This window comes from Pyxicephalus adspersus, chromosome 6 (assembly GCF_032062135.1).
Source record: "Pyxicephalus adspersus chromosome 6, UCB_Pads_2.0, whole genome shotgun sequence".
Lineage (NCBI taxonomy): Eukaryota > Metazoa > Chordata > Amphibia > Anura > Pyxicephalidae > Pyxicephalus > Pyxicephalus adspersus.
In genome coordinates this window covers 9,982,006-10,006,367 of record NC_092863.1, presented here as the reverse complement: position 1 = coordinate 10,006,367, position 24,362 = coordinate 9,982,006, and the positions used below count along the sequence as shown (strand labels likewise).

The 24,362-nt window shown below is 38.2% G+C and overlaps 2 protein-coding genes and 1 long non-coding RNA gene across 5 annotated transcripts; 1 reads left to right on the top strand and 2 right to left on the bottom strand.

Annotated features, from left to right (window-relative positions):
- Positions 1 to 1,918: 1,918 nt before the first annotated feature.
- Positions 1,919 to 3,352, bottom strand: LOC140332460 (uncharacterized). The gene is made up of 3 exons (XR_011921130.1): positions 3,305 to 3,352; positions 3,098 to 3,229; positions 1,919 to 2,041 (listed from the first exon to the last, which is right to left on the bottom strand). It is a non-coding gene; the product is annotated as an uncharacterized lncRNA (long non-coding RNA).
- A 3,128-nt stretch (positions 3,353 to 6,480) lies between these two features.
- Positions 6,481 to 23,296, top strand: FAM217B (family with sequence similarity 217 member B). Of its 3 annotated transcripts, XM_072414475.1 has the most exons (6): positions 6,481 to 6,605; positions 9,735 to 9,900; positions 19,919 to 20,026; positions 20,120 to 20,179; positions 20,342 to 20,412; positions 21,975 to 23,296. In XM_072414475.1, the coding sequence occupies exons 3-6, from the start codon at positions 19,991 to 19,993 to the stop codon at positions 23,089 to 23,091; spliced, it is 1,284 nt and encodes a 427-aa protein (XP_072270576.1). In that variant the 5' UTR covers positions 6,481 to 6,605; positions 9,735 to 9,900; positions 19,919 to 19,990; the 3' UTR covers positions 23,092 to 23,296. The 3 variants fall into 3 exon arrangements, with proteins under 3 accessions (XP_072270576.1, XP_072270574.1, XP_072270575.1); XM_072414473.1 differs by lacking the exons at positions 6,481 to 6,605; positions 9,735 to 9,900 and adding an exon at positions 17,769 to 18,710; XM_072414474.1 differs by lacking the exons at positions 6,481 to 6,605; positions 9,735 to 9,900 and adding an exon at positions 18,122 to 18,705.
- Positions 8,513 to 15,950, bottom strand: PPP1R3D (protein phosphatase 1 regulatory subunit 3D). Its single transcript, XM_072414476.1, has one exon. The coding sequence runs from the start codon at positions 15,670 to 15,672 to the stop codon at positions 14,770 to 14,772; it is 903 nt and encodes a 300-aa protein (XP_072270577.1). The 5' UTR covers positions 15,673 to 15,950; the 3' UTR covers positions 8,513 to 14,769.
- Positions 23,297 to 24,362: the final 1,066 nt, after the last annotated feature.

The window sequence follows — 24,362 nt, the reverse complement described above, 5'->3', positions numbered from 1 at the left end:
CTATATTTGCAAGTCTGCATGTTTCTTTGTTTGCTACAAAAGAGTACAGGTGAACACGCAGGACATTGGCAAGTATGAGTATAAATTTGTGCTTTTCTTAGCAGTTTTGAGATCACTAGTTCCTCTACAAGAAATGTGTAAATTACTGTTTATTTTTACATACAATATAACACAGCACATTAGACATGTATAGCAACTTTGGACAATAACCAACATTCTGAGAAAATAATCCAAAAGTTGCTCTAAGTATTTAACCAATAGACCTTACAAATCATGCAGGGAGGGGATAAAAGTGAATTATGTTGCTTTACTGTCTTGCAATGAACACAGGCCACATCAGAAACTCTTACAGTGCAAAGACAGATCATCTCACCTGAGTGCTCTGCAATGCTTTTGGCACATCCACTGTATTTGCTAAGGAGTTCCTGAGATAAATCTCTGTGCTGGGTTGGAGGCTGGAGATGATCAAAACATATAGCACAGCACAATTTACTACCAAAAAGCAATCTCATTTACCCCACTGAACAGCCAAAGAAGCTGATTAGACCAATTGTAGTGTCACGCTGCAGGAGTCTGTGATACAGTCAGTGTTGTTACCAAAATGAGTTTGTGATAAGTAGTGAACTGCATGGTAGCTTGCTTTTTTAACATTGCTTTAAATAGTAGATAAAGTGGCATTACTCATTACCTAGTACTGCTACTAACATCCATTCCTTTGAAACACTATAGCTCTGTATTCAATTCCTACTTGCCAAGTGCTAGATAAAGCCAGTCTGTCCTAAATTCAGTCACATAATTTGCAATGGGCAATGTATAACCACACTTCAGTATTTTGCATCTTCCTTACCATGACAACATCAAAGTAATCTTCTGTAAGAATTAGTAAGGCATCGTTCTTCATACTTCCTGCGCACATTAAAATGTCTCTGATCTTTTCAAACCAAACTACCATGTGAAATAGAAATAGGGTTTTCATTATACAAATATGGTGGGAAAAAAAGCAAGCAATTTAAAAAATGTTTTATTTTATAACACCACTCACATATATAACCAGTCTAATATGTCATACAATGAACTTGTACACTGGAGGATGTAGGTTTACTTCATATACTACAAGGCTACTGTAATGGCAATTTTATATTTTTATATATTTTTCAGGTTTACAAGTCTGTATCAATACCATTCTGATATGTCACAATATACAGCAACATAATTCACATTTAAAGCAGACATTCTATTGAGAGATTATGTAAACTGTCAATGGCTGACCTGGTTTGTGTTTTGATCCTCTTCCTTAATATTTTCTAAATCACTAACCCAGAATGAGTGTGCAGATCTGTTGTTTAGCTAATTGTAGGAAAGCTTGTGTTGCAGTAATCTGCATGCAAGTTTCAGGTGTGTGGCTGAAAGTACTGAAATCAAAAGATCAGCTATACATCCAGGCAATTCACATTCTTTACAATAATAAGTTCAGCAATGACAGCACACAAGATCTCTCAGTGGTATGTTAGCTTTAGGCAGTCCGTGAGTTCCCATCAAGTGATTTTCTCAAGGTTGATATACCATTGGTATGCTACAGGCAGGAGGAAGCATCCCCTCAATTCCTTTCTAAACTGTAAGAAGTAACTTCATAGTCACAAAGTGAGAGGCTGCAGCAGGAGCTGAACTATGTATGACATTTGTGAACACAAACAGATTTACATGACTATGTCATACTGGAATAAGTATTACAGCTGATAAAACTGAACAGGTATTATCAGGAAGAATACTGGTGCTAATTTAACATATTATATGTCTGTTGGTGTTACACCTATACATTATTATGCATGCACTTGAAAATGATATATGATAATAGGCCATTTTATCAAATGCAAATATTAATGGTAGAGGAAAGGTCAATACAAATACTTATCTTCTCAACCAAACCCTGTTTGATTGCCGTGGTTATCCATTCATCACCATCTGAGGTCATACACTTGCCAAATTTAAATAAAACATTAAGCAACAGAGAGACATTCTTCACTTCTTTTTTATCCAGCTCCTAAAAATAAAGCAATAGCCATGTCACATTTTCTCTATTTAAAGTGTAAGAACAACAGATCTCATACACACAGATCAACTATACTGATAGCAGTATAAAACTTCAGCCTAGTAGTTATTCCTAAACCACTACAGACACAGAATGGGCATTAGGAGGAAGTCACCAAATTCAGCCTACAATGTTATATGCATGCAGCCAAGATTTCACAAAACACCTTCTGGATAGAGAGGAGCATTAAAGGTGTTTAGTATCCCATACTTTGAGTTACTAAACACCTGGCTGGTTCTCTTTAGGTTATACATAACATTGGACTCTAGCTATGAATGTCTGTGCTATGGAACTATGGAATCCCCTCAGTCGAAGTGAAGTGCTTTCAATAGAAGCAGTGAGGAGTGGATATCCCCAGAAGAAATGCATAGCATTGTAGGGAACTGTTGTTAAAAATAATTTTTTAAATCTGAATGTGCAAACATGTGACAAGATGCAGGTGCTACCATTAATATTCTCTTTCTAAAAATGTTAATTGAATAGCTTTTTTCTTAAACCACTAGTTATACATATACATATATATATATATATATATATATATATATATCGGCAATTTTTTAAGAAATAAGCAAAATAATATGAAGTGCTGGGGCCACAGGATTCATGTAAGTGGAGAGGAGGAGAGACAAGTACTTTGTGCATTTATCCTGTTAGCCAAAGATAGCCAGGCAACGAGAATTCTCAGAAGGTCATCAATGGCATCCTCTCTATTTCTCTCAACACGTTTCCTTTTTAAACTTACAACAAGTATTAATTTTACTGAACAGGATCAGTCCAAGGCTACAATGTGGATCTCTCTGCTACTAGGAGACTTAACTTCAACTTGCAATATAACACATTGAAATCTATGTCTAATGAGATGAAGGGTAGGAAATGATGTTAATCTCTTGGCAACAAAGTTTTATTTGCCAGTATAGCCCTGGCTGAGCACTTTGCTAACATACACCATCGGCTCACATACCAGATGCTTCTAGTACATAAGGTCAATAACACATAGATAGTAATTACCCTGCAAAAAAGTAGGTCAAGTTTCGGAAGCAATTCCTTGCTGCATTCTTGAGAACCGGGCTCCTTCTGTTGAAATCCTTCTAGAGGCTGAAACTCGTGTCTCTTTAAAGCATGGTCAATGTGAGCCTCTAACTAAATAGAGAAAGATGAATTAGTAAACATTTCTTTATGGCTACTATTCTTCGGTACAAATGTAATAATCCTTACCTGCTTATCTTCTTTAGTCATGGTTTCTCTGCCTGAATATGATCTGCTGAGAATAAATAGGGAGTTTATGTCAAATGAAATTGCTATTACAGGGAAATAAAGTCTTTCAACATAGTAATACATTTGTTTGTATGTATAGAGATTCTGTTTCCAAATCCTGTAATGTCCAGAACTTTTTTTTCTAGTTTTTCGTTACTTTCTGTTCTCTGGTATGATTCCCAAAGGCTTATAGCTGATGGGCAATTAGGCTGATACAAGCCACACTATATGTTGCCAGCTTGGTTACAGACTGATGTGAATCCTTTTGAGGGGTACTAATGGTTTACAGAAATTTAAGACGACACTGGAAAATGTATGCAATGAGTAGCACCCCATCCCTATCCAACTGCATAGGCATCAGGCTGTTAAAACCTGAATGGTCTCCTTAAAGTCTATCTAAACCTAAAGCCAAAAATGTAATATGGGTCCTTATTTGTGATGGCTAAATTATTATTAATATTAATAAGCAATTTAAACTCCATTTACCTGGTGATCTTGCCAGAATTATATATTTTGTCCTAAGGTGACAATGCTCACTTGCTGTACTGTACTTATGGAGGAGCAGGGTTGTCACTCTAGGCTGCGCTTCTGAATTGGGTTACAAACGCCTCCTCATCCTTATTTTATAGGTGAGGAAAGATTTTGTAGTTCACTATTTAAAGCTCAGTTGAGAGAACAAGAAGTCACAAGGACACTGGAATTCTGGCAATATTATCGGGTATCTTAGTATTTGCAGAAATATACTAAGCCTGAAAAAAACCAAATGCAGCTACTACATCAGGTAAACAGTGATAAATTCATTTTTTTCTTGGGTTTAAATAACTTCTAACCACTCAAGGATCTTATTTCTTCCTCCTCTGCAAATACTGAAGATTGTGGTAATAAAAAGGATTGCTACAATTTGCAATGTGTTGCATAAATCACTGGCTGTTAAAATGGGTAAAATAACAATGGTAGAAAGTCTTCAAGTGTAATTAAATCCTTATATTACATTTTGACAAAACAGAGGTCCATAGCAGAAATGTAAAAATTGCTCTGGTCCATTGGGATATACAAGAAAGATAGCTGAAGTGGTTAAAGGTCCATTTAGACTTGTGTATGCTTTATTTTTTGTTCTCATGCATTGATGTGCACTGTGTGAAAACATTTATTATAAAAAGTGCAACACAATTCATGGAATATGTACCCATGGCATTTGTGGGTACATTGGCAGCTGCTGTATGTGTGCATTGGGGTGGCATTCTAAAAAACTTGCAACATACAGAGTACAGGAAGAAGTGTCAGATGCAGAGGAGGCTTTTGGAGGATGCAGCAATTAGAAGGAAAGGTTTGATAAATGGACTGGACTGGCTATAACAGATTTCCTAATGCAGACATTCATTTGATTTATACATTTAAGGGTTTTGGTTTGGATAGTGACCCAAACCAATCAACACAGGTCATTACTGTCATTGTCTGAGGGATTCACTCTATGTGTCCAGTCACTGGGACTAAAAGTGAGGCAAAATCCAACATTTTAAGTTGTCACCAGACAAAAAAGGGGGGAAATCTTCCAATGGGAACTTCTGTCCTAGGGACAACTTGGCTAAATCGTGATTTCCTACATTTTGCAAAGATTTTCTTTCAGTTTCTGTTGCTTGAACAGGACGGTGTAAGGTTATGGGGCCCTTTCATTCCCAAGGTGAAAACATGCAGATGGCAGCTCCTGGGTGCACAGAACAAATTTCTGTTATATGTCTGTCATATATAAGGACAGCAGAAAGCACGGCAGGCAACCAGATTTGCAGGCGGCCGCAGCTGTGAAGTAAAAGAATTGCTGCAGTTACATGCAGCCATGTGCAAATAAAATGGTTACCTGGGAATGGTTTGAGTCCATGGCACAATGCTGGGTCTGAAATGGCCCTTAAAGCCGACCCATATCCAACATTCGTACATAAAAGGGTAGACAACACTTTTTGAAATAAAAAAATTGCTTTTTTTCCTCTTAATGTCACCCTTTTTAAAAAAAAATAAATAAATAAAAAAGAAGGATGAAGCGCCTCCATTTCTGTCTTTATCGCTGCGATGATAAAGAGCGAAACGGAGTGCAGAGCCCCCTGGGATAGCGATCATATGATATCGGGAATATGCAGAATGAACTTTCTTCTATATAAATAGGAGGGCTGATCTGGTACATGTGCAGTGACATACATCATCATGGCCTGCCTTACCTGCCCGATCGCTCATGGATTCTGGCAGCGTCAGCTTTGGTTACCAGGGAAACCAGCATTCCCGGCTTTATCTGCATGTGCATTCCTGGCTTTACTCACATGCCAGTTTTCAAGGGAAACCCGGAATTCTTGGCTATCCCTGCGAGTGTCGGGATTAATTAGCTCCTGCATGCCGTTTTCAAGGGAAACACGGAATTCCTGGATTTCCCTGCGAGTGTCTGGATTAATAAATTCCCGCATACCGCTGTCAAAGGAAACCCGGAATTCCTATATTTTCCTGCAGGTGAGGGGATTAATGAACCCCCGCGTGGGAGCTGGATAATCTGGGCACGGCCAATCAGGATGGCTAAAGATCATAAGAGAAAAAAGAGACAAGATGGCGGCATGTGTCGCTGGAACACAGACAGGCCGGGGTTTAGTTCTGCTTTCATTCCCTTCTATTCTAAAAACTAAAAATATATTTAAGTAACTTTACCCCATACCTTAGGCCACATAAACACTGTATGGTTTAATTTACTGAACAACTTTTCTTATAATTGGTTCTATAGGGCCAAGGCAGGCAGGCCTTGGATTAGACACATTAAAGGGTTTATCAAAGTTTTGTACATAACGCTTTTAAAAAATGCACCAATTCTGTGTGAATGCTGAGGGAAAGTTGTGTGAAAACAATGTATAAACTGGCAGGTCATATTTTTTTTTATAGCTCTGCTTTCCTATATTTTAGCACTACATGTAACCTTCTCTTTATAAAACATATAATACCGAATCATGAGTACACACCTCTCACATATACAACGCAGGAGCCCCTTTTAAAGTTCTCCGTCGGGGTAACAACCGTATGACGTCGCCAAATTACCTCAGAGAAGGGTCACGTGACTCATGCTGATCCGCGCGGCTTGCTTCTGCGGAGGCTTGTAGCCTATCAGGTGCCGTCTCTGAGAGGTGACTGCGCCGAAAGTCTTGAAGAGCTGCGGTGACGGTTGAGTCGGGGGCGCGCGGGACCGGGACACATCACCGTAACTCGGATATTATAGACGGTTCTTAAACTATATGTGAGTGACTTTACATGACATTGTTGCGGTAATATCCAGTATAGGCACTTGCTGGGAGTAGTAATATTTTATGTGACGTAACACCGAATTAATATTTAGGTTACGTGTGAGGGAACTTGTCTGTGTTTTATTTCTTTGGCCTTGTTGTTGTTTTCTTCTTGTTACAGACTTTACAAGGTATATATAAAGTAACATTCCAGACATTATCGTCAGCGGGTGTACCCTGCAGTTACTGCATTCTGCCACGAGATGTCCTCAGTGTTCTAGGTCACGTGTAGCTGATTGTCAATCAAGCAGGATGGCTGAGGACACCTGGAGGTAGCATGGTATCCTGTATATGACCCTGCCAGTGCATCCTGTTTTTTTTAACTTTTGTGGGAGAACCCTTGAAATACCTTTCAGGTCTTAAGGGAACCTCTGTTTTATTATCCATATCCAGAGATCACAGTACATTAGCCTTGTGGACTGTAGGAAGAATGCCTTCTGCATTGCTGGCCATTGGGAGGAATGTCACTTTTACAGATAGCCAAAAAGATCACCGGTGTCACTTAAACCAGTTGTCGCCAACCATTTTGGTCCCGCTGACCACTAAAATTACCGACACCTGACTGCGCATGCGCCGAGAGCTGGTTGTCAATCAAAGGTGGTGATGTCATAAAATCATAACCCCGCCCACTCTGCTCAGATCTGCGATAGGAGAGTGGGCAGGTTGTGTCAAGAAACAAAGCCCGCCCACTTCCCTGAGCCAGGGATTTGCACGGGGGACGTGGTCCAGTGTGTCCCCCCGGCGGGGTCCTTCTCCTGACCCCACTCGGGGGTGCACTGGCCAGAGCCACGGACCACCGATTGGCGACCCCTGACTTAAACTGACCTGAGAGCTCCAAACTGCTTAAATAACCCCTAGCAACCTCTGGAGGAAACTTGGTTGGGAAACACTGATTTACACATTTGTAGAGATTAGGAATGCCTCACCAAGGTACCCTTTGGGAACATCAATGATGTTATAAATATGCTTTACTTGGGAATAAAAAGGTAAGGGAGTGGGGGGGTGTTTTTAACATTTTACAAGATTTACCCTCAGAAGGTTGAATTGCCCTGAAGGTAAATGTTGAGTTTGCAAATATTGTAAGAGAAACACAAAGGCCATTGGAAAAAGCTACTTACCAAGCTGTAATGCTGTCAAAATGTTGCTGTCTTTAATAAGTTTGGAAGCAGAAGATTCTTCATTTTATTACACAGCCAGCAGAATTGGATGCCTGCTCCCCCTCTGTGTGTTGTGGACTCTTCCATCGGTCCTGTAGTAGTGTGGGTACAGCAGATGGAACCACAGCAAGCAATGGGGGAGTCAAGCATGTGACACAAGTTTTGGACACTGAGTCCCTATATGAATACTGTATTCTGTAAACGTCAGGGGGCAGCAGATAGCAGTGGCATGCAACACTCAGGCATGCCACTCAGGCATGCAACACTCCTAGAAGTGTTGGATACGAAAAAGCCATTGCAGACAGCGAAGATTGGACTTGCTGCCTGCCGTGGGGAGGAATGTGTATGTTCACACTGGCCATGAGGTTGCTGTGCATTTGCAGTTTCCTTGTACCAATAAACCGCTGCTTGGGTTGAGACTTCTCCCCACAGCATAGAAAATGAATAGTATCAGAACCACACTCTGCTATAAAATATCAAATGTACACTAACAGCCGGCACCTTGCTGGTCACTCACTGGTTTTTAAAGAACCGGCGCTGCATCGGTAGTGACCGCCAAGGGGCCAGGAGCCATGCGGGATCGCCTAATCCCAGGCCAGGTCTAAACCTACCCTAACTGTAAAAGCATATAGATGTTTTCTCAATTGAGCATTAAAAGCTGCTACGGAGGATATGAAAGCCAGATATGTCACGAAAATACAACATTTGTATTGATTGCATTTTATTTTGACTGTTCGCATGTTACATTTCAGATAATTACCGGTAAGTGCATGTATCCAAAATCACTTGTAAGTGAAAACAAGTGTAAAAGTAAAAACTAGAAATAAGAAATCACAAAAGAGACACAATAGTTACACAGGTTCAACTTCCAAAATGTAATACTTCCAACTCCTACTGATAGTTTTTATGGATCAACACATATTTTACTATCTTGAGCCTCATTTCAGGCAGCGACACAGTGACATCAAAGTTTCAATTTCATTGATTTTTCTGTTTGCAAATTGTTTTAGGCACCAGAATTGTCCCTTAGGGTCTATTTCTCTTTTTTGGTTGCTTTTTGCGGAAATTTTATCTTTTGCTAGATTATTTGTAATCCTATTTGTAGATTTCCAAAATGCCATCGACCGTTTTTTCTTTTGGACAAAATACATTCATTGACTTTACACATACAAATTGTATTCAAAACCAACACTTTACGCATTTAAATTATTTTTTTACATTCATAGTCTAAGAAAAAAAAAACGTGGAAAACAGAAAATGATCCTATGTTCAACTTCAATGTTTTGAAATAATTCAAAGTAAATTCTAAACACAGCAAAGACTGAAGATTGTAGTAACAATAACTTACAATTTTATGGTAGAGATCAGTGCATGTTATAACTTTCTTTAGTTTTTAAAGAAAAATAACAGCCTACCTATTGCTATAACCCCATTTAATTAGTATTAGGTATTCAAGATTATTATCTTAAACTCACATGCTGGGACCACTTATAGATCCCTATACAACAGTCCTTGCATTATCTAGATAAGTGTTTGCATATAACCTTCCTATTGTGCATATAATGTAAAGGAGGTACATTTAATGTTGGTGCTCTAAAAATCCTGTTTAATATTCATAATAATAATAATGTCTCAAAATCTCAGTGGCGCACTTATTACTGTAATTAGTAGAGGCTTAAAGTAACACATAGGCTTTTGTATGGTTTTTTGAGATACATGTAGTATAACATCTCTGCAGTGTGCTCGCTTTCACCTTTCATCTCTTTAAAACACAACTAAACTTACAATGTTAAGATTACATTATCAGGCAGGTCATTATTGCGGACGGCGATGTCCCTTCTCCAATAATCTCTCCTACCTGCCTGATCACTTGGGGTTTTTTGGCAAAAAGCTGACCTGCTCATGTGCCTCATCTTTGGTTCCCAGGATTCCCGGCTTTCCTAGCTTCCTCTGCATGAGCCCAGAAGTAAAAAAATATTGCGCATGTGCAGAAGTTATGTCATACCAGCCTAGCTAATGGAGATGGCCGAAGATCCTACGGAGGAAGTGAGGAAAAAGAAGATGGCAGCGTTCTGCAAGGGAATGGGGACAGGTAAGAAACACAGGGTTTAGTTCCACTTTAAAGCCCCTTTTTAATACAGAAAATTACCTGTTGATCTGTCACAAACATGCCCAGCTCTTAAAGAGAAGTAAACTAGAAACTGAGAAAGATGTGATCAGGCAGGCTTTCTGTAGAAGAGATATGGTAGGCAGCCTGTTTGCAGTTTATTTAGAAATCACACTGAGCAAAGCTTGTATAGCTCAGTGTTCATTCTCAGCATGCAAGTGCTGATCCCATGTGCAGAAGTTGTTTTATTCTAGACAGAATTCCAGGCGGCCAAAATCTGAGGCCCATAAAATGACCAAGTGAGGGGAGGTGAGTTTAGATCTACATTTAAGCTCTGTTAAAGGCTGACAACACACAGTATTTTGTGGACCCAGTTTCTTTTAGTAAAATACTCTAAATAAATAAAATAAATAGATTTCTCTAAGTAGTAGTAGTGTACAAAATAGCTCTGAATTTCTGACAAGATCAACAAATAGTATTGCACTTTTTTTAATTAATTATATATATCAGTCAGTTAAATATATAGTTATAATATATATACCTGATATATTTAACTGACCAAAAGGGAGTAAATATTTTAAGTGTAAAGTTTTGAAGAAACTATAATTGTAAATTTATTTAGCCACTAGGAGGTGTACAAGTTTTAATAAAAGCTAAAAGTTTAAAGGGTTCTAGACCCAGTTATCTGTCCCTAGTTGTTTAGTAAATTTTGCTTAGAAGAAAACTTTCCCAGCTTCTTTTTAACAATAATAGCTGAAGCATTTGATGCCAGGGGATTAATGTTTGCAGCAGTGTCTGATAGACTGCCCACAGGTGGGTTTACAAACAGGCCACCATAAATCACTCAAATTTGTTTCTTCAGCTGTTTAGAAGAGTAAAGAGGTATTTTTACTTGACCTTTTATTGATTGATACTCTTAAAGCAACCTGTTTTAGCCCAAATTGTATTTGTCAGTTGCTGAGATTTTCAGTTACTTCTTTAGACTTCATTCTGTAACACAAATGTCAATCAGCTTCTGTGGCAGCTTGCACTTCCTGTCTCATGCACTTTGCTGTTTACCTATCATTAGGCTCATATAATAAAGCTTTGCTAAAGACACATTTGTTAAACAACAAAGCAACCTATATTCAAATAAAATACAGTTTACTCAGTTTGATAAGGAAATAAAAAAAAAAAAACGATTGTAGCAGCAGTGAAAGCCTCTAGTTCTGGATTTAGTGCATTAGCTGGAAACAGCTTCCTTTTCTGATCGTCCTGTATCCTAAAACTGTGAAATTGCATTTCTATTCTGTGCATATAGGCGTCAATGTAAAAAGCCATGGACACAATATCCGTTTGAAAAAAATATTCTGCAACATTCAGTTTCTTCATGTAGCATCTCCAATGTCAGCATTTTGTAGTTTAGTCATTCTGGTGGATTGGAAACATGTTCATAAAGTTTTGTTGTATATGTATAGCTAGGTCTTTCATATGGATGCAGAAAAAAATTTTCTACACCTTTTGAACTAACCTGGCCAGGTATAATTCCAAATCCGGAGCAATAACTCTTCAGACTAGCTGCCGACTGCTCCTGGCCACTCACTTTTAACTTCTGTGTGCCCAGTAGTGCTTAGGAAGGGGCATTGGCATGCTTGCTGAACACAATAGTAAGTGGTCACAAAGATCATAAGTCAACTGCTGTCTTTCAGAACACTTTCAGTCACTTTGCAGCTGCTTATTAATGCACTTGGAAACTGTTCAAATTCATATCAATGGAAACATTTATCAGCAAACCTCCCTGAGATGCTGCAGGAAGCTTCTGAATCCGTTTTTAACCACTCCCATTCATTTCATTGATAATTGGGGTTTAAATACTGATTGACAGCAGTGAACTTTAGAGGTACATCCATAAAAGAATGTCAGATAAATGATCTTGTGGTAATAGATTTGGCTAGGTAACAGACCTATAACCAAGGGAATCACTTCTTTGCTGGTCAGGACAAAGAGATGTTTTATCGCTTGTCTCTTGCACAAAGTGAGAATTTCTTGCATTTGCAATCTTGCTCACCAAAGGAGCGACTCCAAGTAGGGCAAGTGATGGCTTCAACTAGATCAGCCCTTCTCTGTACTTTTTAGTAATACTTCATGACTACAATACTGTTATTTTCTTCTGAAAACAGTGTTGCACACGGTAATTTAAATATTGTCACCGAAGCATTTCCAAAATTTGCATGTTAAATGTAACAGTGCAAAATGTAAGAAAGGCCTAAAAGTAAAAATATTTTGGTTGCAGTTGGGTGAATAAAAAACACTATTATGCTACATTACAATACGTGTTTATAAGGGTAACTGCTCTGCATAGTTCAAGGAAACACAGCTACTGATTAACACAGAAGTCCATCATGTCCATGTCATGTGTGACAGATTGTTTAAACAGCCAAAAAGAGCCATAAACAGAAAAAAATAATCCCTTACTGAATACTTCTTTCATCACCCCTCTTAAAAGAAAAGTGGAAATCAGATTTGCATAGTTATATGCCAAAAACTAAATTTGACAAGCTATAAAACATGACCGGTCTTCTACATCCATGAAATAGTCCACCGTTCAACCAAAAAATTCTATCTGAAAAAGAGTAGGAATGTTCTATTTATTTTTTTGAAAAGATTTGCATAGTTACTGGTTGTAAAGCGTTTACTTTTAGTAAAAAAAAAAAAGTATTTGAGATTTTCTGTTTTTGTATATTCATATAACTGTAAATCATTGTGAGTATGCCGTCACTTACACTTTAGAACATTTTATCCATTGGCAGCTAAAAGCTGTGTTTTTTTTACTGTGATTTTTATTCGGAATCGCTTAAACTAATGAAAGTAAATAACATTACAAGTGATGCTGTTCCCCATAGCAACCAAACAAATTTTGGCTTTCAAAAACCTAAAGGGTTGCAATGGGCAAAACCACCCTTTGCTTGATGGCAGTTGTGAAAAATCAGCACCATTGCAGCCTTTTTATAAAAACTGGAAAAATGGGAAAATTATGGCTACTGCCAACAGCAACAGACCTTGGAATGTGAAGAGTTTAAGTTTTTCTCAGTTTATATCGATAGAGCTATGATCTGTCCTACTTGTCAGTATCCTCAATATTACCTGTATTTTCTACAAAACATTCTATCGAAACAAACCTTGCTTCTACTACTGTAGCTCCTGTTCCTATTTTGGACAATTTTAAAAAGAAAAGATAGAATTTTACAACTTCTAATAGCAGGTGATTTGTAAAGTGAGAGGAGGCCTTGAAAATTTGAGCAGCAATATACTACAAGGTCTGAATTAAAAATATAAATAAATTCAAGCTGCATGATGTTTGTTTTAACTTTATATAGATTAGGGAAGACTTTAAACCAGTCAGATTTTATCTATGTCCATGAGGGAGAATCTCCTTTTATAGACACAACAGGAAATGAAACGAAGTAATGTGGAATCTATCAAACGGATATCACTGGGACAAGTATCCCCAATGATGTAGCATGATGTGAACAGCTCTAAGTTTTGGATATTTTGTCTATTCAGTCCTGGTGATAACAGTAACCTGGAGATAAATAGAGAATGGATCACTCTAGCAGAGAGACAGACATTAATAAAAACACTACCGTGATTGAAATCCTTTCCCATGCTATCTAAAATAAATTAAAAAAAAAGTTGGGTTAAAAAAACAAACTTTAAAGCGTTTGGCATAACAGGATGAACACACCCTACAGACTAGGTTCGGTCATGTATTTTACAACCTTGCTCATATTAAAAACATTTCATTCACAGCTTTGGGAATGAAACTCCAAGTATACTGCTGACTTTAATACTTTTCAACCTTATATATGAAACACCTTGCAAAATACATAACTGTAGAGAGAAATAAAAATATTTGCAGATCACCATTTTCTTCCGCAGATGTAATTGTACAGTTTCATGTAGTGTTTTGTGTACTTCTCAGTTCAGTGAAGCCTTCTTTGCACTACTTGAAACAGAACACTGAACAAAAAGCCATAGTTGCATGGATCTGCTTTAATACAACTGGTAAACATGGTGCAATGGTAAAAATGGTAAAAATCAGGTAAGAGGTCCTAGAACTGGGGAAAAATGTATTCATTTTTGTCTCATATGCTTGTCATGCAATCAGATTCAGGATAGCTCTTTTATCTTTTTCACACATATTTAGGTGAACAACCCTTTCTCTCACCCTACTTTTTTTCTAAACCACGTAGAAGTAAATATTTAATCACAAAACAACTTTGTAAAAACTGAAACCAGCAATGTTGAGGTTTTATCCACATCAAACCTTATTCTAGCTGCTCAACCTCTAGTACAACATTGAGAATTTGTAATGTTGATAAGATTGTTCCGTTGACCCACATTACACTTTTTCTTTGGTCTAGTTTATAAATTATTAATTTCCCTTAACTTCTGCAGCAAATGTTGCTGGTTCATAATGCTTTTGCTTACTGTCAAAAATGTGCTTTAAAGCAATGTTCACTTAGATTTTGTTATGTATCGCTCCACACACTGTCAGTGTCCAAAGAATTCCTAGCCTGTAGCTATAACTGCTGTGTTTTCTCTTTTGTATGGCTTCTCTGCAAAATCATTATATTACAGATAATTCAAGAAAACACCTAGACCACTGTTGTAGAAAGAAACATGCATGCTTCACAAAAAAATGCCTGTTCATCCAGCTTGAATATACAGATCACAATGGTTTTTACCTTTGTCAGTACCACTGCTTGTTCTAGTTGAAACTCTTGTTTGACCATACTGACAAATGCACAAACCTGAAACAACTAGAAAAGTATGCAGTAATGTTTTCCAATGAAACATCAAAATACAATCCAGTCAAATAAAGTGTATCCAACTTTGCTCGCTGTCCTTTGGCATTTTCAGTGTGTGACTTTTAGATGTAAACGTATAATTCCTTCCCTGATTATTATCCCAGAATACCTTACCAGCCACCTGGTATCTTATAGCAAATTGTATCGACGAGCAGATTTGTGTAAGAAAAGATGGTAAGGTGATTGTAAAAGCAAAAATATCTGAGTTTAAAATACCAGTGTCTTCCCTCTTTTGCCAAACTGCAGGCACATCAGAATGGGTTTTCCAGCTGGTGAATGAAAACCTGACTGTAACCACCTTTTCAAAGGCCAAATTCAAAACTCTAATGGTACCAGAAATCCCCAGTTCTTCTGAACTAGTGACGTGTTCCAAGCAGACACAGTTTTGTCGCAGACGATCCAAGAAATCTTCACAGTCGGCTGGCTGTTTAAAGTCTGGCTCTAGATATTGGAGAGACACTTCCAAATCCTGGCTGCAGCACAAGTCAGAGTTGATAGAGAGTCGTGAGAGAACATGCAGTGGAATGGATGGGTTATCCCCAGCATTGAAAACCTTTACCTCTGCCAATTCCAAACCAAGTGAATCTGCAAACCTGACTTTATGGCACTGAGGACGACACTTGGCAGCAGTTTTCCTCTCCGAAGAGCTGGGTAGAGATTTTGTTCTACGACGTATAATCGGACGCAGTTCTGGGTCGCAGCTTTTGCCCAACAAGCTGTCTGTCCTTAGGACTTCACGTGGTCTCCGTTTCTCACTGCTTAACTTTCTTCCTTGGTTGCCAAAGCCTTCTGCCAAATGCACATTTTTGTAAAGGTCATTAATATAACTTAGGCTGCGAGGAATGCCAAAATCAACTTGTTCTTTGCAGCTGCGAGACATTATAAAAGAGTGTATTTTGTAAGACATGGCGATATAATGGCTACAAAGTCATTGGCTGTAATGGGCTCTGCATAATGCAATCAATCCAGTTTCTGTTTTCCCCAGTGCCCCGCTGTTTGACAGGCTGAAAGCAGCAGCTTATAAGCAGGCTACGTTTTGCATAGGATTTTTCTCACAAAAGCCCAACTAATCCTATATTTGTAGCAGTGGATTAGATCAAACGCACCTTTTTTTTCCTATTCCGGGTTTAGAAACAGCAGTCTGTGCACACCCCTTCACTGGGAGGCACTTGCAGCGACAGCTGACCTTATGAATGAACACTCCCACCCTCCCTTATTGATAGGGCAGAAAGCTCCACTAGAGGACTCTGTGTATTGTTCTGCACTCTGTTGTTGTAGCTTGCAGCCTGATACTCCGTCATAATGTCATGCTGTGTGTCTGATGATGCATTTGCTTTTTGAGCAACAGTAATGGGGTGGGAGCTTTATCTGCTGTTGGTTTAACTTATCCTTTTTGGTGATTGGACTAGTGCTTCATCTGTCACATCACATTATCCCAGCCTCCATGGTCTTTACAAATCATCTTTTACATTGCTGAAAAAAGGATGATCTTTGTGAATCATCATCAGTCTGTCGAGGTCTTAATTCTGGAACACAAACCATGTAGTATGTGATTTTAAAGTCAGTAACAATTTTTAATGAATACAGGTTTTACTACAGCCATGTTTCTTTATGCTTTCAGGTAAGGTTTGTTGCATCAGACGGAAGGGAATTTTGATCCAGAGCATCTATGTTTGGCTGCACTCATTGCTGAACAATCTCATGTAAAACCGGACCTTTCACTGAGAGATGATGCCGTCTCTGACCCGTTAAAAACCAATGTGCCTGAATAGTGATCTGTTTCCCTTCTTTTATTCCACTCTGAATCCCTGCCCTAGGATGATGTATAGCTCAGGTGTTCAGTAATTATCTGTATGATTGTTTCAGGTGTGCGACTTCATCTACTGACACCAAAATATAAGCACATTGACCAGAAAATTTTACCTCTTACAGTGCTATGTTTCATTACTCTGGGGTAGCTACATCTCAAACACTAAGCCACCTTTTTCCCATCCTTTAGTATTTTAGGAGGAAAATACTGGAAGTAAAATGGATTTTAGTTTCTACCTGCATATCAGTTAAAAACTTAAAGTTCAAATTATTGATATAGAATAAGCATTGTATTAGCATTTTTAGTGGAAAAAAATATTAAAGCAAGTAAAGTAACAAAATGCTACTTGGGCAGATGTCTAAAGCAGTGGTCCCCAACCTTTTGGGCTTACGGACCACTAAATGCATGGACTCCTGACCGTGCATGCGTCACTCAAAGGGGAAGCCAGATGATGCCAGAATCTGCCCAGACCTGCGATGGGAGAATGAGCCGGTTGTGTCCAGAGACACAACCAAGCCTGCGATCTGTACAGGAGACATGGTCCACCGGTGCAACCCGCTTGGGGTTGCAGCAGCCAGAGCCACGGCCCACCTGTCAGACGGCTGTGGACCGGGGGTTGGGGACTCCTAAAGAATACTTACACCTTCCTGGGCTTCTCTTAGGTGGCAGATGGGTTCCATTTCAATTTTGCAGTCTGGAAAGCTTCCCGCCATCCATAAAGCTGTTCCCAAGTATGTGCAAGGTAATTCTTCATCATGTCTCCACACATGTGCGGGAGGTCATTAAAGTCCAAGTACATGAAGAGTAAAAACATATAAGCCTTCCAGTGGTCTGGTAATATTCATAGTGATTTATACCCTTCAATATGGGTAATTTTATTCAAGATTTACAAAGCTTAATATCCCCAACCTTGTCCATTCTGGAATGGGCACACTTTTACTAGTTATTTAGATTTGCCACTGAAATGGGGAAAACCACATTTAATATATAGCAGAGCAGAGCTAGGATCTTAAGGCTACATACACACGTTAGATGTTTGTAGCTGATTTGTCATGATTGTTTCCAGTGACAGATGAACTAATGAGCGCACGTCTCATTCTATACTATAGACAGGAAATGGGGAAGGACAAGCAAGCTGCACCCCGCTGTGTTCACCTGATTTGACTTTTATAGTGATCATTCCTAATTTGTGCTGTGACAGATCTATGAACTTTGGGTGACACATCACTGGACACATGTCTGATTTTCGCTGGAGACAAGCACGACCGTTCATCTTGAGTGATGTTTAAGATTTGTGTATGTTGCAGGAAGTTCAGTTACAGGATGATACACTTTCTGCATGGAACACTGCCTGGGCTCTTGGGGTTTCTCTCTATAACCCATATACACTTAGCCAGAATAATTAGCTGCTACCCAGAAATGAAATTCTTGTAAAAATATTTTGGTGTGTCTGTGGTAAAACCATTAAACCATTAGATATCATGGAGATCTAGAAAGAGGTGTTTGTTTATATGCACTCATTACATTTTTGTCCCTAAATAATCAAATAACAAACCAAAAATCAGGTTCTTTTAGCTAGGTGCATTTGTAAGCCCTCCCAAATTTTTAGTAATATAAGTAATGTAAACATTACTGAAACATTTTACAGTAAATAAGCATTAGGAGCAGGATGTACATACCTCTTACATTTTTGAGTTAATAAAGCATCTCTTTTCCTTGCACTTGGGAATGAATGCTAAATTGTTACAGATATGTATTTACAGCAGCATTATCTGTATTATGCTAGACTTTACCCACAATCCTTTGCATGTCACTGACAGCCCTGTTTCTCTGAGGTTGGAGGGGAGGAGCTGTGGGCTGTTCTTACCTCACATCAAGAATTTCAGCCCTGACATCAAAACAAATAGTGCCAAGGGAACTGCAGATAACGGTAAAAAGAAGGGAGGCAGCGTGTGTTGGAGTCATGAAGTGCAAGCACAGGTGTCTTATTTAGGAACGTCAAGGCTTTAAGCAGATGTGCTGTCATTTCATTTTAGCCTATACTCACACACTTCTGCCAAATCTGTGATGGGATCTGTAGACCAGGATTGTCACATCCTAGAATGAAAAGGAACAGACTTCAGAGACATGGTAATGTAAGGAAATGTGTTGTCCTAATCCCTTTCTCTGTGGTTGAATAATCCCTGTACTGATATATGTGCTGGAAAGCAACATACTAAGGACCAAGTACACAGGGTGCACCATCTAATGCAAATATGATGTGTAAAGATAATGCCATTCATTTTAAGCTATCTGATGACACAAAGGGTTAAAATACTAATATAATATATTTAAGAAGCTATTGATGTGCAGCATTTTGTTTTCATTCCATTCACTAGTATAGTTTTCTTGTGATCATTCAGTATGTCAATTGCATGGGTTGTATAACTGCATGTTCTTAGAAAGGGATGTGTAGGAAGAATACATTTGTGGATTTTTCTTTGTATGGTGTGCAAATTAACTGTATTAACCCACACACCTCCTGGGATTTGTGTTCACTACAATGAGCAAGCATTGCAGTGATTGTATTATATGTGCAGGTCTACCAGTCACCCTAATGCCTCTCTGATTAAAAGCTTTATTGCCTCTATGAATGAACTTTTACTTAATACCTGCATTAGCTGTAATTTTTTTTGTTGGATATCTGGACCCGAAGGTTTATAAAGCCTTGAAATAATATAACATCATTTATTATCAATTTAAAATTTATCAAAATATTATGGTGATGCAAAATATTAATATTATGTTGCCATTACATTTGTTTTACTAGAGCATTGCTGTAGAAAAAAAAGTATTTTTAATACACTGGACAAAAATACATATGTGTAAAATAATTTTAAGACCAGTTCACACAAGTGCATTGCAGTAACTTTTGATACACTGCAACATGGTACATTGGTATGGCTATCATTTTAAATTGCACCTTAATACATCTACAAAAGGCACCTGTGCTGCAGTAAAAAAAAAATCAAACTGGAACAGTTTCTTCTGTGTTTCATTCAAAATACAAAATCAAATGAACAGTACAGTACAACAAGCACAAAATAATGCCAACAGACGCTTAAACTTCTAAAACTGAACCTGTAGCAGTTTTATAGTTGGGACTCCTCACACTTTGCTTGACGGCTAGGGTTGCATGTATATATACTATGCATATTATCTGGAGACAGTTATAAGAATGGCCTGTAAGATAAACAGACAGAAAAATAAGACTCCAAGTGCTGTCATTGCATGTAATAATTGCGTGTAGTTCTGTAGGGTAATCACAGAACCCCACAGAAACATTTTTTAAATATTTTTACAGTCACAGAGAAGATCTCGATCTATCAGATCCAAGACTGAAGAACTGCAACAATGCAATCTTCTAAATCATCCCATGAGAAAATCTCACACATTCAGCAATACACAGAAGGTACAGTTCTAGTCTTTCTATTGCATGTTGTCTGAATTTTTTTTTTCTTAAAATGTTTTCAAAATCACTGTTAATGAAATATTTTTTTTTTAGTTAGTTCAGTCTTCAGCAGTGGAGTGTAAAGCAGAAAAAAACACCAATATGGATAAACTGGTATGTAATACTGAATACACTTGCATTTTGTTGACTGTTGCAGTTATTTTATTGCATGCCTTGTTTGTTTAAAGCAACACTGTTTTCATACTCACTTCATTTTGCTTGTATAAAACAACAAAATGTAATGCTATGCTAATACATTGTTTTAATTTTTCATAGGTGTCCCAGCCTCCACTAAAACATTCAATGAATGAACCAATTTATCCTGATAATCCTCAGCAACCAATAAGGTAGATTTGTTACACTTAATCTCTCCCTCCTGGTGTCTCATGTCCTTTTACTTCACTGTTGACCGCACAGCAATGAAGCTTTCATTACACATTTCATATTATATTCATGAAAGACAGACTGCATAGCAATTTGTTTAAGCAGTTTATATATTGTAACTGAAGATATGTTTCTTCAGACCACTGCACATTACAACCCTGGTGCATTAGCCCAATACAATAATGTTTTTACATTAATTGGTACTTTATGTATTGTGACCAGTTGTAACAATGTACATTGCAATGAAAACTAAAACATCAAAAACAAAACATGTTTTTCTGTTTAGCATACACATTTGCATATAGTATTAGTGTGAAAATTTACCTTGGTGACCCACCTTTACCAAAGACAGACTTTTCAAAGTCCCATTTTGTTATGTAGCAGAAATAATAGAGTATATAAAATTTATTCCAAATCCTGTGATTCTGCAAGTTATTCTAGCAATGTAAGATAAGTTCTTTGCTAAACACTCCAATCTAACTTGGGTAAATGTGAAGATGGAGAGGTGTTAAGAAGTCCTAACACATTTCCAGTCATAGAGTGACCGTTATGCTCCTCAATAGATACTGTATAGTAAATAAGCATTTGTATTCTGGAAGTGTGTTGCTGTGAATCACAGTTTTAAAATAAAGGAGAATAGAAAGCCCAGCTAAGGACTGTTTTCTGGGCTTCACTGCACCTTAGGGACACTTGAAGCTTAATGTCTGCTTTACCCACATGTTCTCATGAACTTTTACACCTTGGTGAACAAGTTTTTAACTTTCCTGAACTTTATGCCTGAAGTCCAATATATAAATAAATAATATAAATGAATAAATAAATGTATATGTTTTAGAAGACTGCAGATGTTTTAGAAGACTGCAGAGAAAACCACTCTGTGTAAGCGGTGGCCTCTCTGCAGTGTTCTAACACACTCCCCACTAGTAGACATACTGGACCTGATTTATTAAAACTCTCTAAGGCTGGGGAGGATACACTTTCCATAGTGAAGCTGGGTTATCCAGAAAACCTGGAAAGGATTACCTAAAAGTCATTAGCTATTTGTTAGCAAACGTTTTAAATCCTGGTTTAATTCCACGTTTGCTAGTTTCACTAATATAAGTTTATCCTCTCCAGCCTTGGAGAGCTTTAATAAATCAAGCCTACTGAGTTTGTAGGTGTGTTTAACTTGTTCTGGGTTTTTGGAACCCAGTTTGTGTGAAACACATATGTACCTTTGAACTTTTAAGGTGAGACTCTCATTGCATTGTGGGACTAGGATACCAGGTCACAATCCTATAGATGTCTATAGGGCTGTATTGTGAAGGTGTTGCCAGTACCTTGTTGTGATGTAAACAAATAGCACAACTTTGGTCATCAAATATTAATTAGTATATGAAGTGGGAGGATGGGCAATTTAAGTCAGGAGAGGAAGCTGAATGAAATAAATGTCCCTTTTAAAACAATGTATTCATTTTGGAACATCTTGCGTTAAAGATTGAATTTACAAGTTTAGATTATTGCCTGCATTGCTATTTTTTTTCAGAGATGTGTGTCAAAGTAAACGTAATCATCATGAAAACTTTCCTATTGAAGAATGGGCTCTAAGTGATGGATTGCATGATCATACCAAAGTTACCAACCAACCTGGTTACTTAAATGCAAAACACATATCATATCCCATGTTTAACAAGTCATCCAGCAAGAATGTCGCTGGCTTTCCACATGAAAGAGAATCCATGGAGAAACTATTTTTGGACTTGGAGTTGGGTAAGCTCACAAAAGAAGACGAGGATAGTGCCAGTGACCTTTCTGATTCAGAGCGACTACCCATTCCACCTTCCCCCCTCTCCCCTCCAGAACTCAATCTGCGGGCTGAAGAGATAAATCCAGGTTATTTCAGTCATTGTTTTCAACCAAAAGGCAAAAATTATGACTATCCAGACTTTCTTCCCCCTCCATACAACTCATGGAACCTTAGCGAAATATCTGCATTTGTAAACAAGGAAGGAAAAGACACACTGCAGGCAACCCCTTCAGGGTTTCTGGAGCAATATGTTGACCGTCTTCTTCAGATGGAATTGCTCCAGCTGCAAACTATACAGGCTGAAAAAGCAAAAATGACTAAATCAAGGCCTCAAACTTCACCCGGTTTTTGTCGCAATGGGAAAAATTTAGGAAAGTGTAAGTCTTGGCACAGTCCATTACCCAACAAACAGAATTTTAATCAGGATAGTGTTTTTAAAATGACTTGTTCACAAGAGAAAAGTTCTCACAGAAAATATACCCGCCGTGAGACCTCTGATCCAACATGTTCTTGTAAAAGCCCCTCAAAACTTCTGGGTTCAGTGGATGTACCAACATCTATGTTCAAACAGACTCAGGATGTAAGAGTTGTCACGAAGAAGAAATCAGCACTGAATAACCAGACAACTAAGGACTCCTCAGCACCTGGAGGTAGCTCAAAGATGTACAGTTCTGGCAACATTAGACCTTCAAAACAGAGCTCACTTTCTAACCATTCGCTAAGCAATCCAAAGCAGGCAAAGTCCTGTAAACTAAAGAAAACAAGTTGCCAACCATCCTCTCTGTTGGATACAGATTGCAGCATAACAAAGAGAAATGGAAAGCCCAATCACTCACCTTCCTATAAAATGAAGTGAAAATTACACACAAATGTATTTGTGTGAAATATCATTGTCTACTCTAGGAGGATTGCCTAATAAAATACACAGATCTCATAAATGCTATTTTCAGTTTGATAAGGAACAAATATTTTTCTGCTGGATTAGTCCTGCAAACTGTTGCAATTGTTTACATGCTACCCATATAATATGAATATGACCTAAATTAAACATATAGGCGCTGTACCTGTATTAGTATTCAAAAAAATCTCTTTAGAGCAGCGGTTGCCAACCGGTGGTTCACAAAAAAAATTTAAAGGTCTGCGGCCTTGGTTGGTCCCCCCCCCCCGAGCGAGGTCAGGAGAAGGATCCCGCTGGGGGGACGCACAGGCCAGAGCCACAGACCACGGCCCCTGAGTAGTTCCCAGGCTCAGGAAAGTAGGCGGGCTGTGTCCCTGCACACAACCCGCCCATTCTCCCATTGGAGGCCAAGCTCTGCGATGGGAGAGTGGGCGGGGTTATATCACAATGATGTCATTCTGAGGGAGGTTTCTCCCCCTTTGAGTGACACCCGATATTAGTGGTCAGTGAGTGATTTTAGTGGTCAGTGGACCTGAAAAGCTTGTTGACTGCTGCTTTAGAGGTCATCCTTTGGCTTGGACTTCTAACCAAGGGAAAACTAAATTTAACCCCTACCAGCGTAAAGCAATATTTGACTGTCACGCCTTAACCATTACTACCAGCTGAAGTTTTGGCATTTGTTTGGCAATTGACGGGGTAATGAGGATTAGTTCCTCTTGATTTGGGCTGAATTTGAGGCTTGGTTTAATATTTGAGCCTACGAACAAGAGAGGAATAGTGATTCATTTGAATACTAACTTAGGTACATGCAAGTGCTCTATGGGTTGTTAAGTTAGGTTTTCTTTAAAGTTGACACAAGCTGACATAAGGCTGAATAAAATTTCAGCCCAGACCAAGGCCAATATCCATAGGGAGCAAAATGTTGAGTTCATAAACAATTTAAATACTCTCCTGGAGTCATATCAGAATAAATTGGAAGTGTGAGCCTTGCATCAGTTTAAAAGATAGCACATATATTTTTATGTTGCAAAGTCTAGTTTTGTAACTGTACCGTAAGCAAAAATAAAATGTTAAAGAACTGCCTCAAAAGTGTGTTCAAGCAATTATGGTCACCATAAAACGTTTTTAGAATTGTTTTTGGTTGTGTTCCCATAATTGTTTTTTTTCCAAAAAGTAAACATTATTTCCAGGCTTTCCTTCTTTTATTGTCATATTGTCATAGCTCTCTC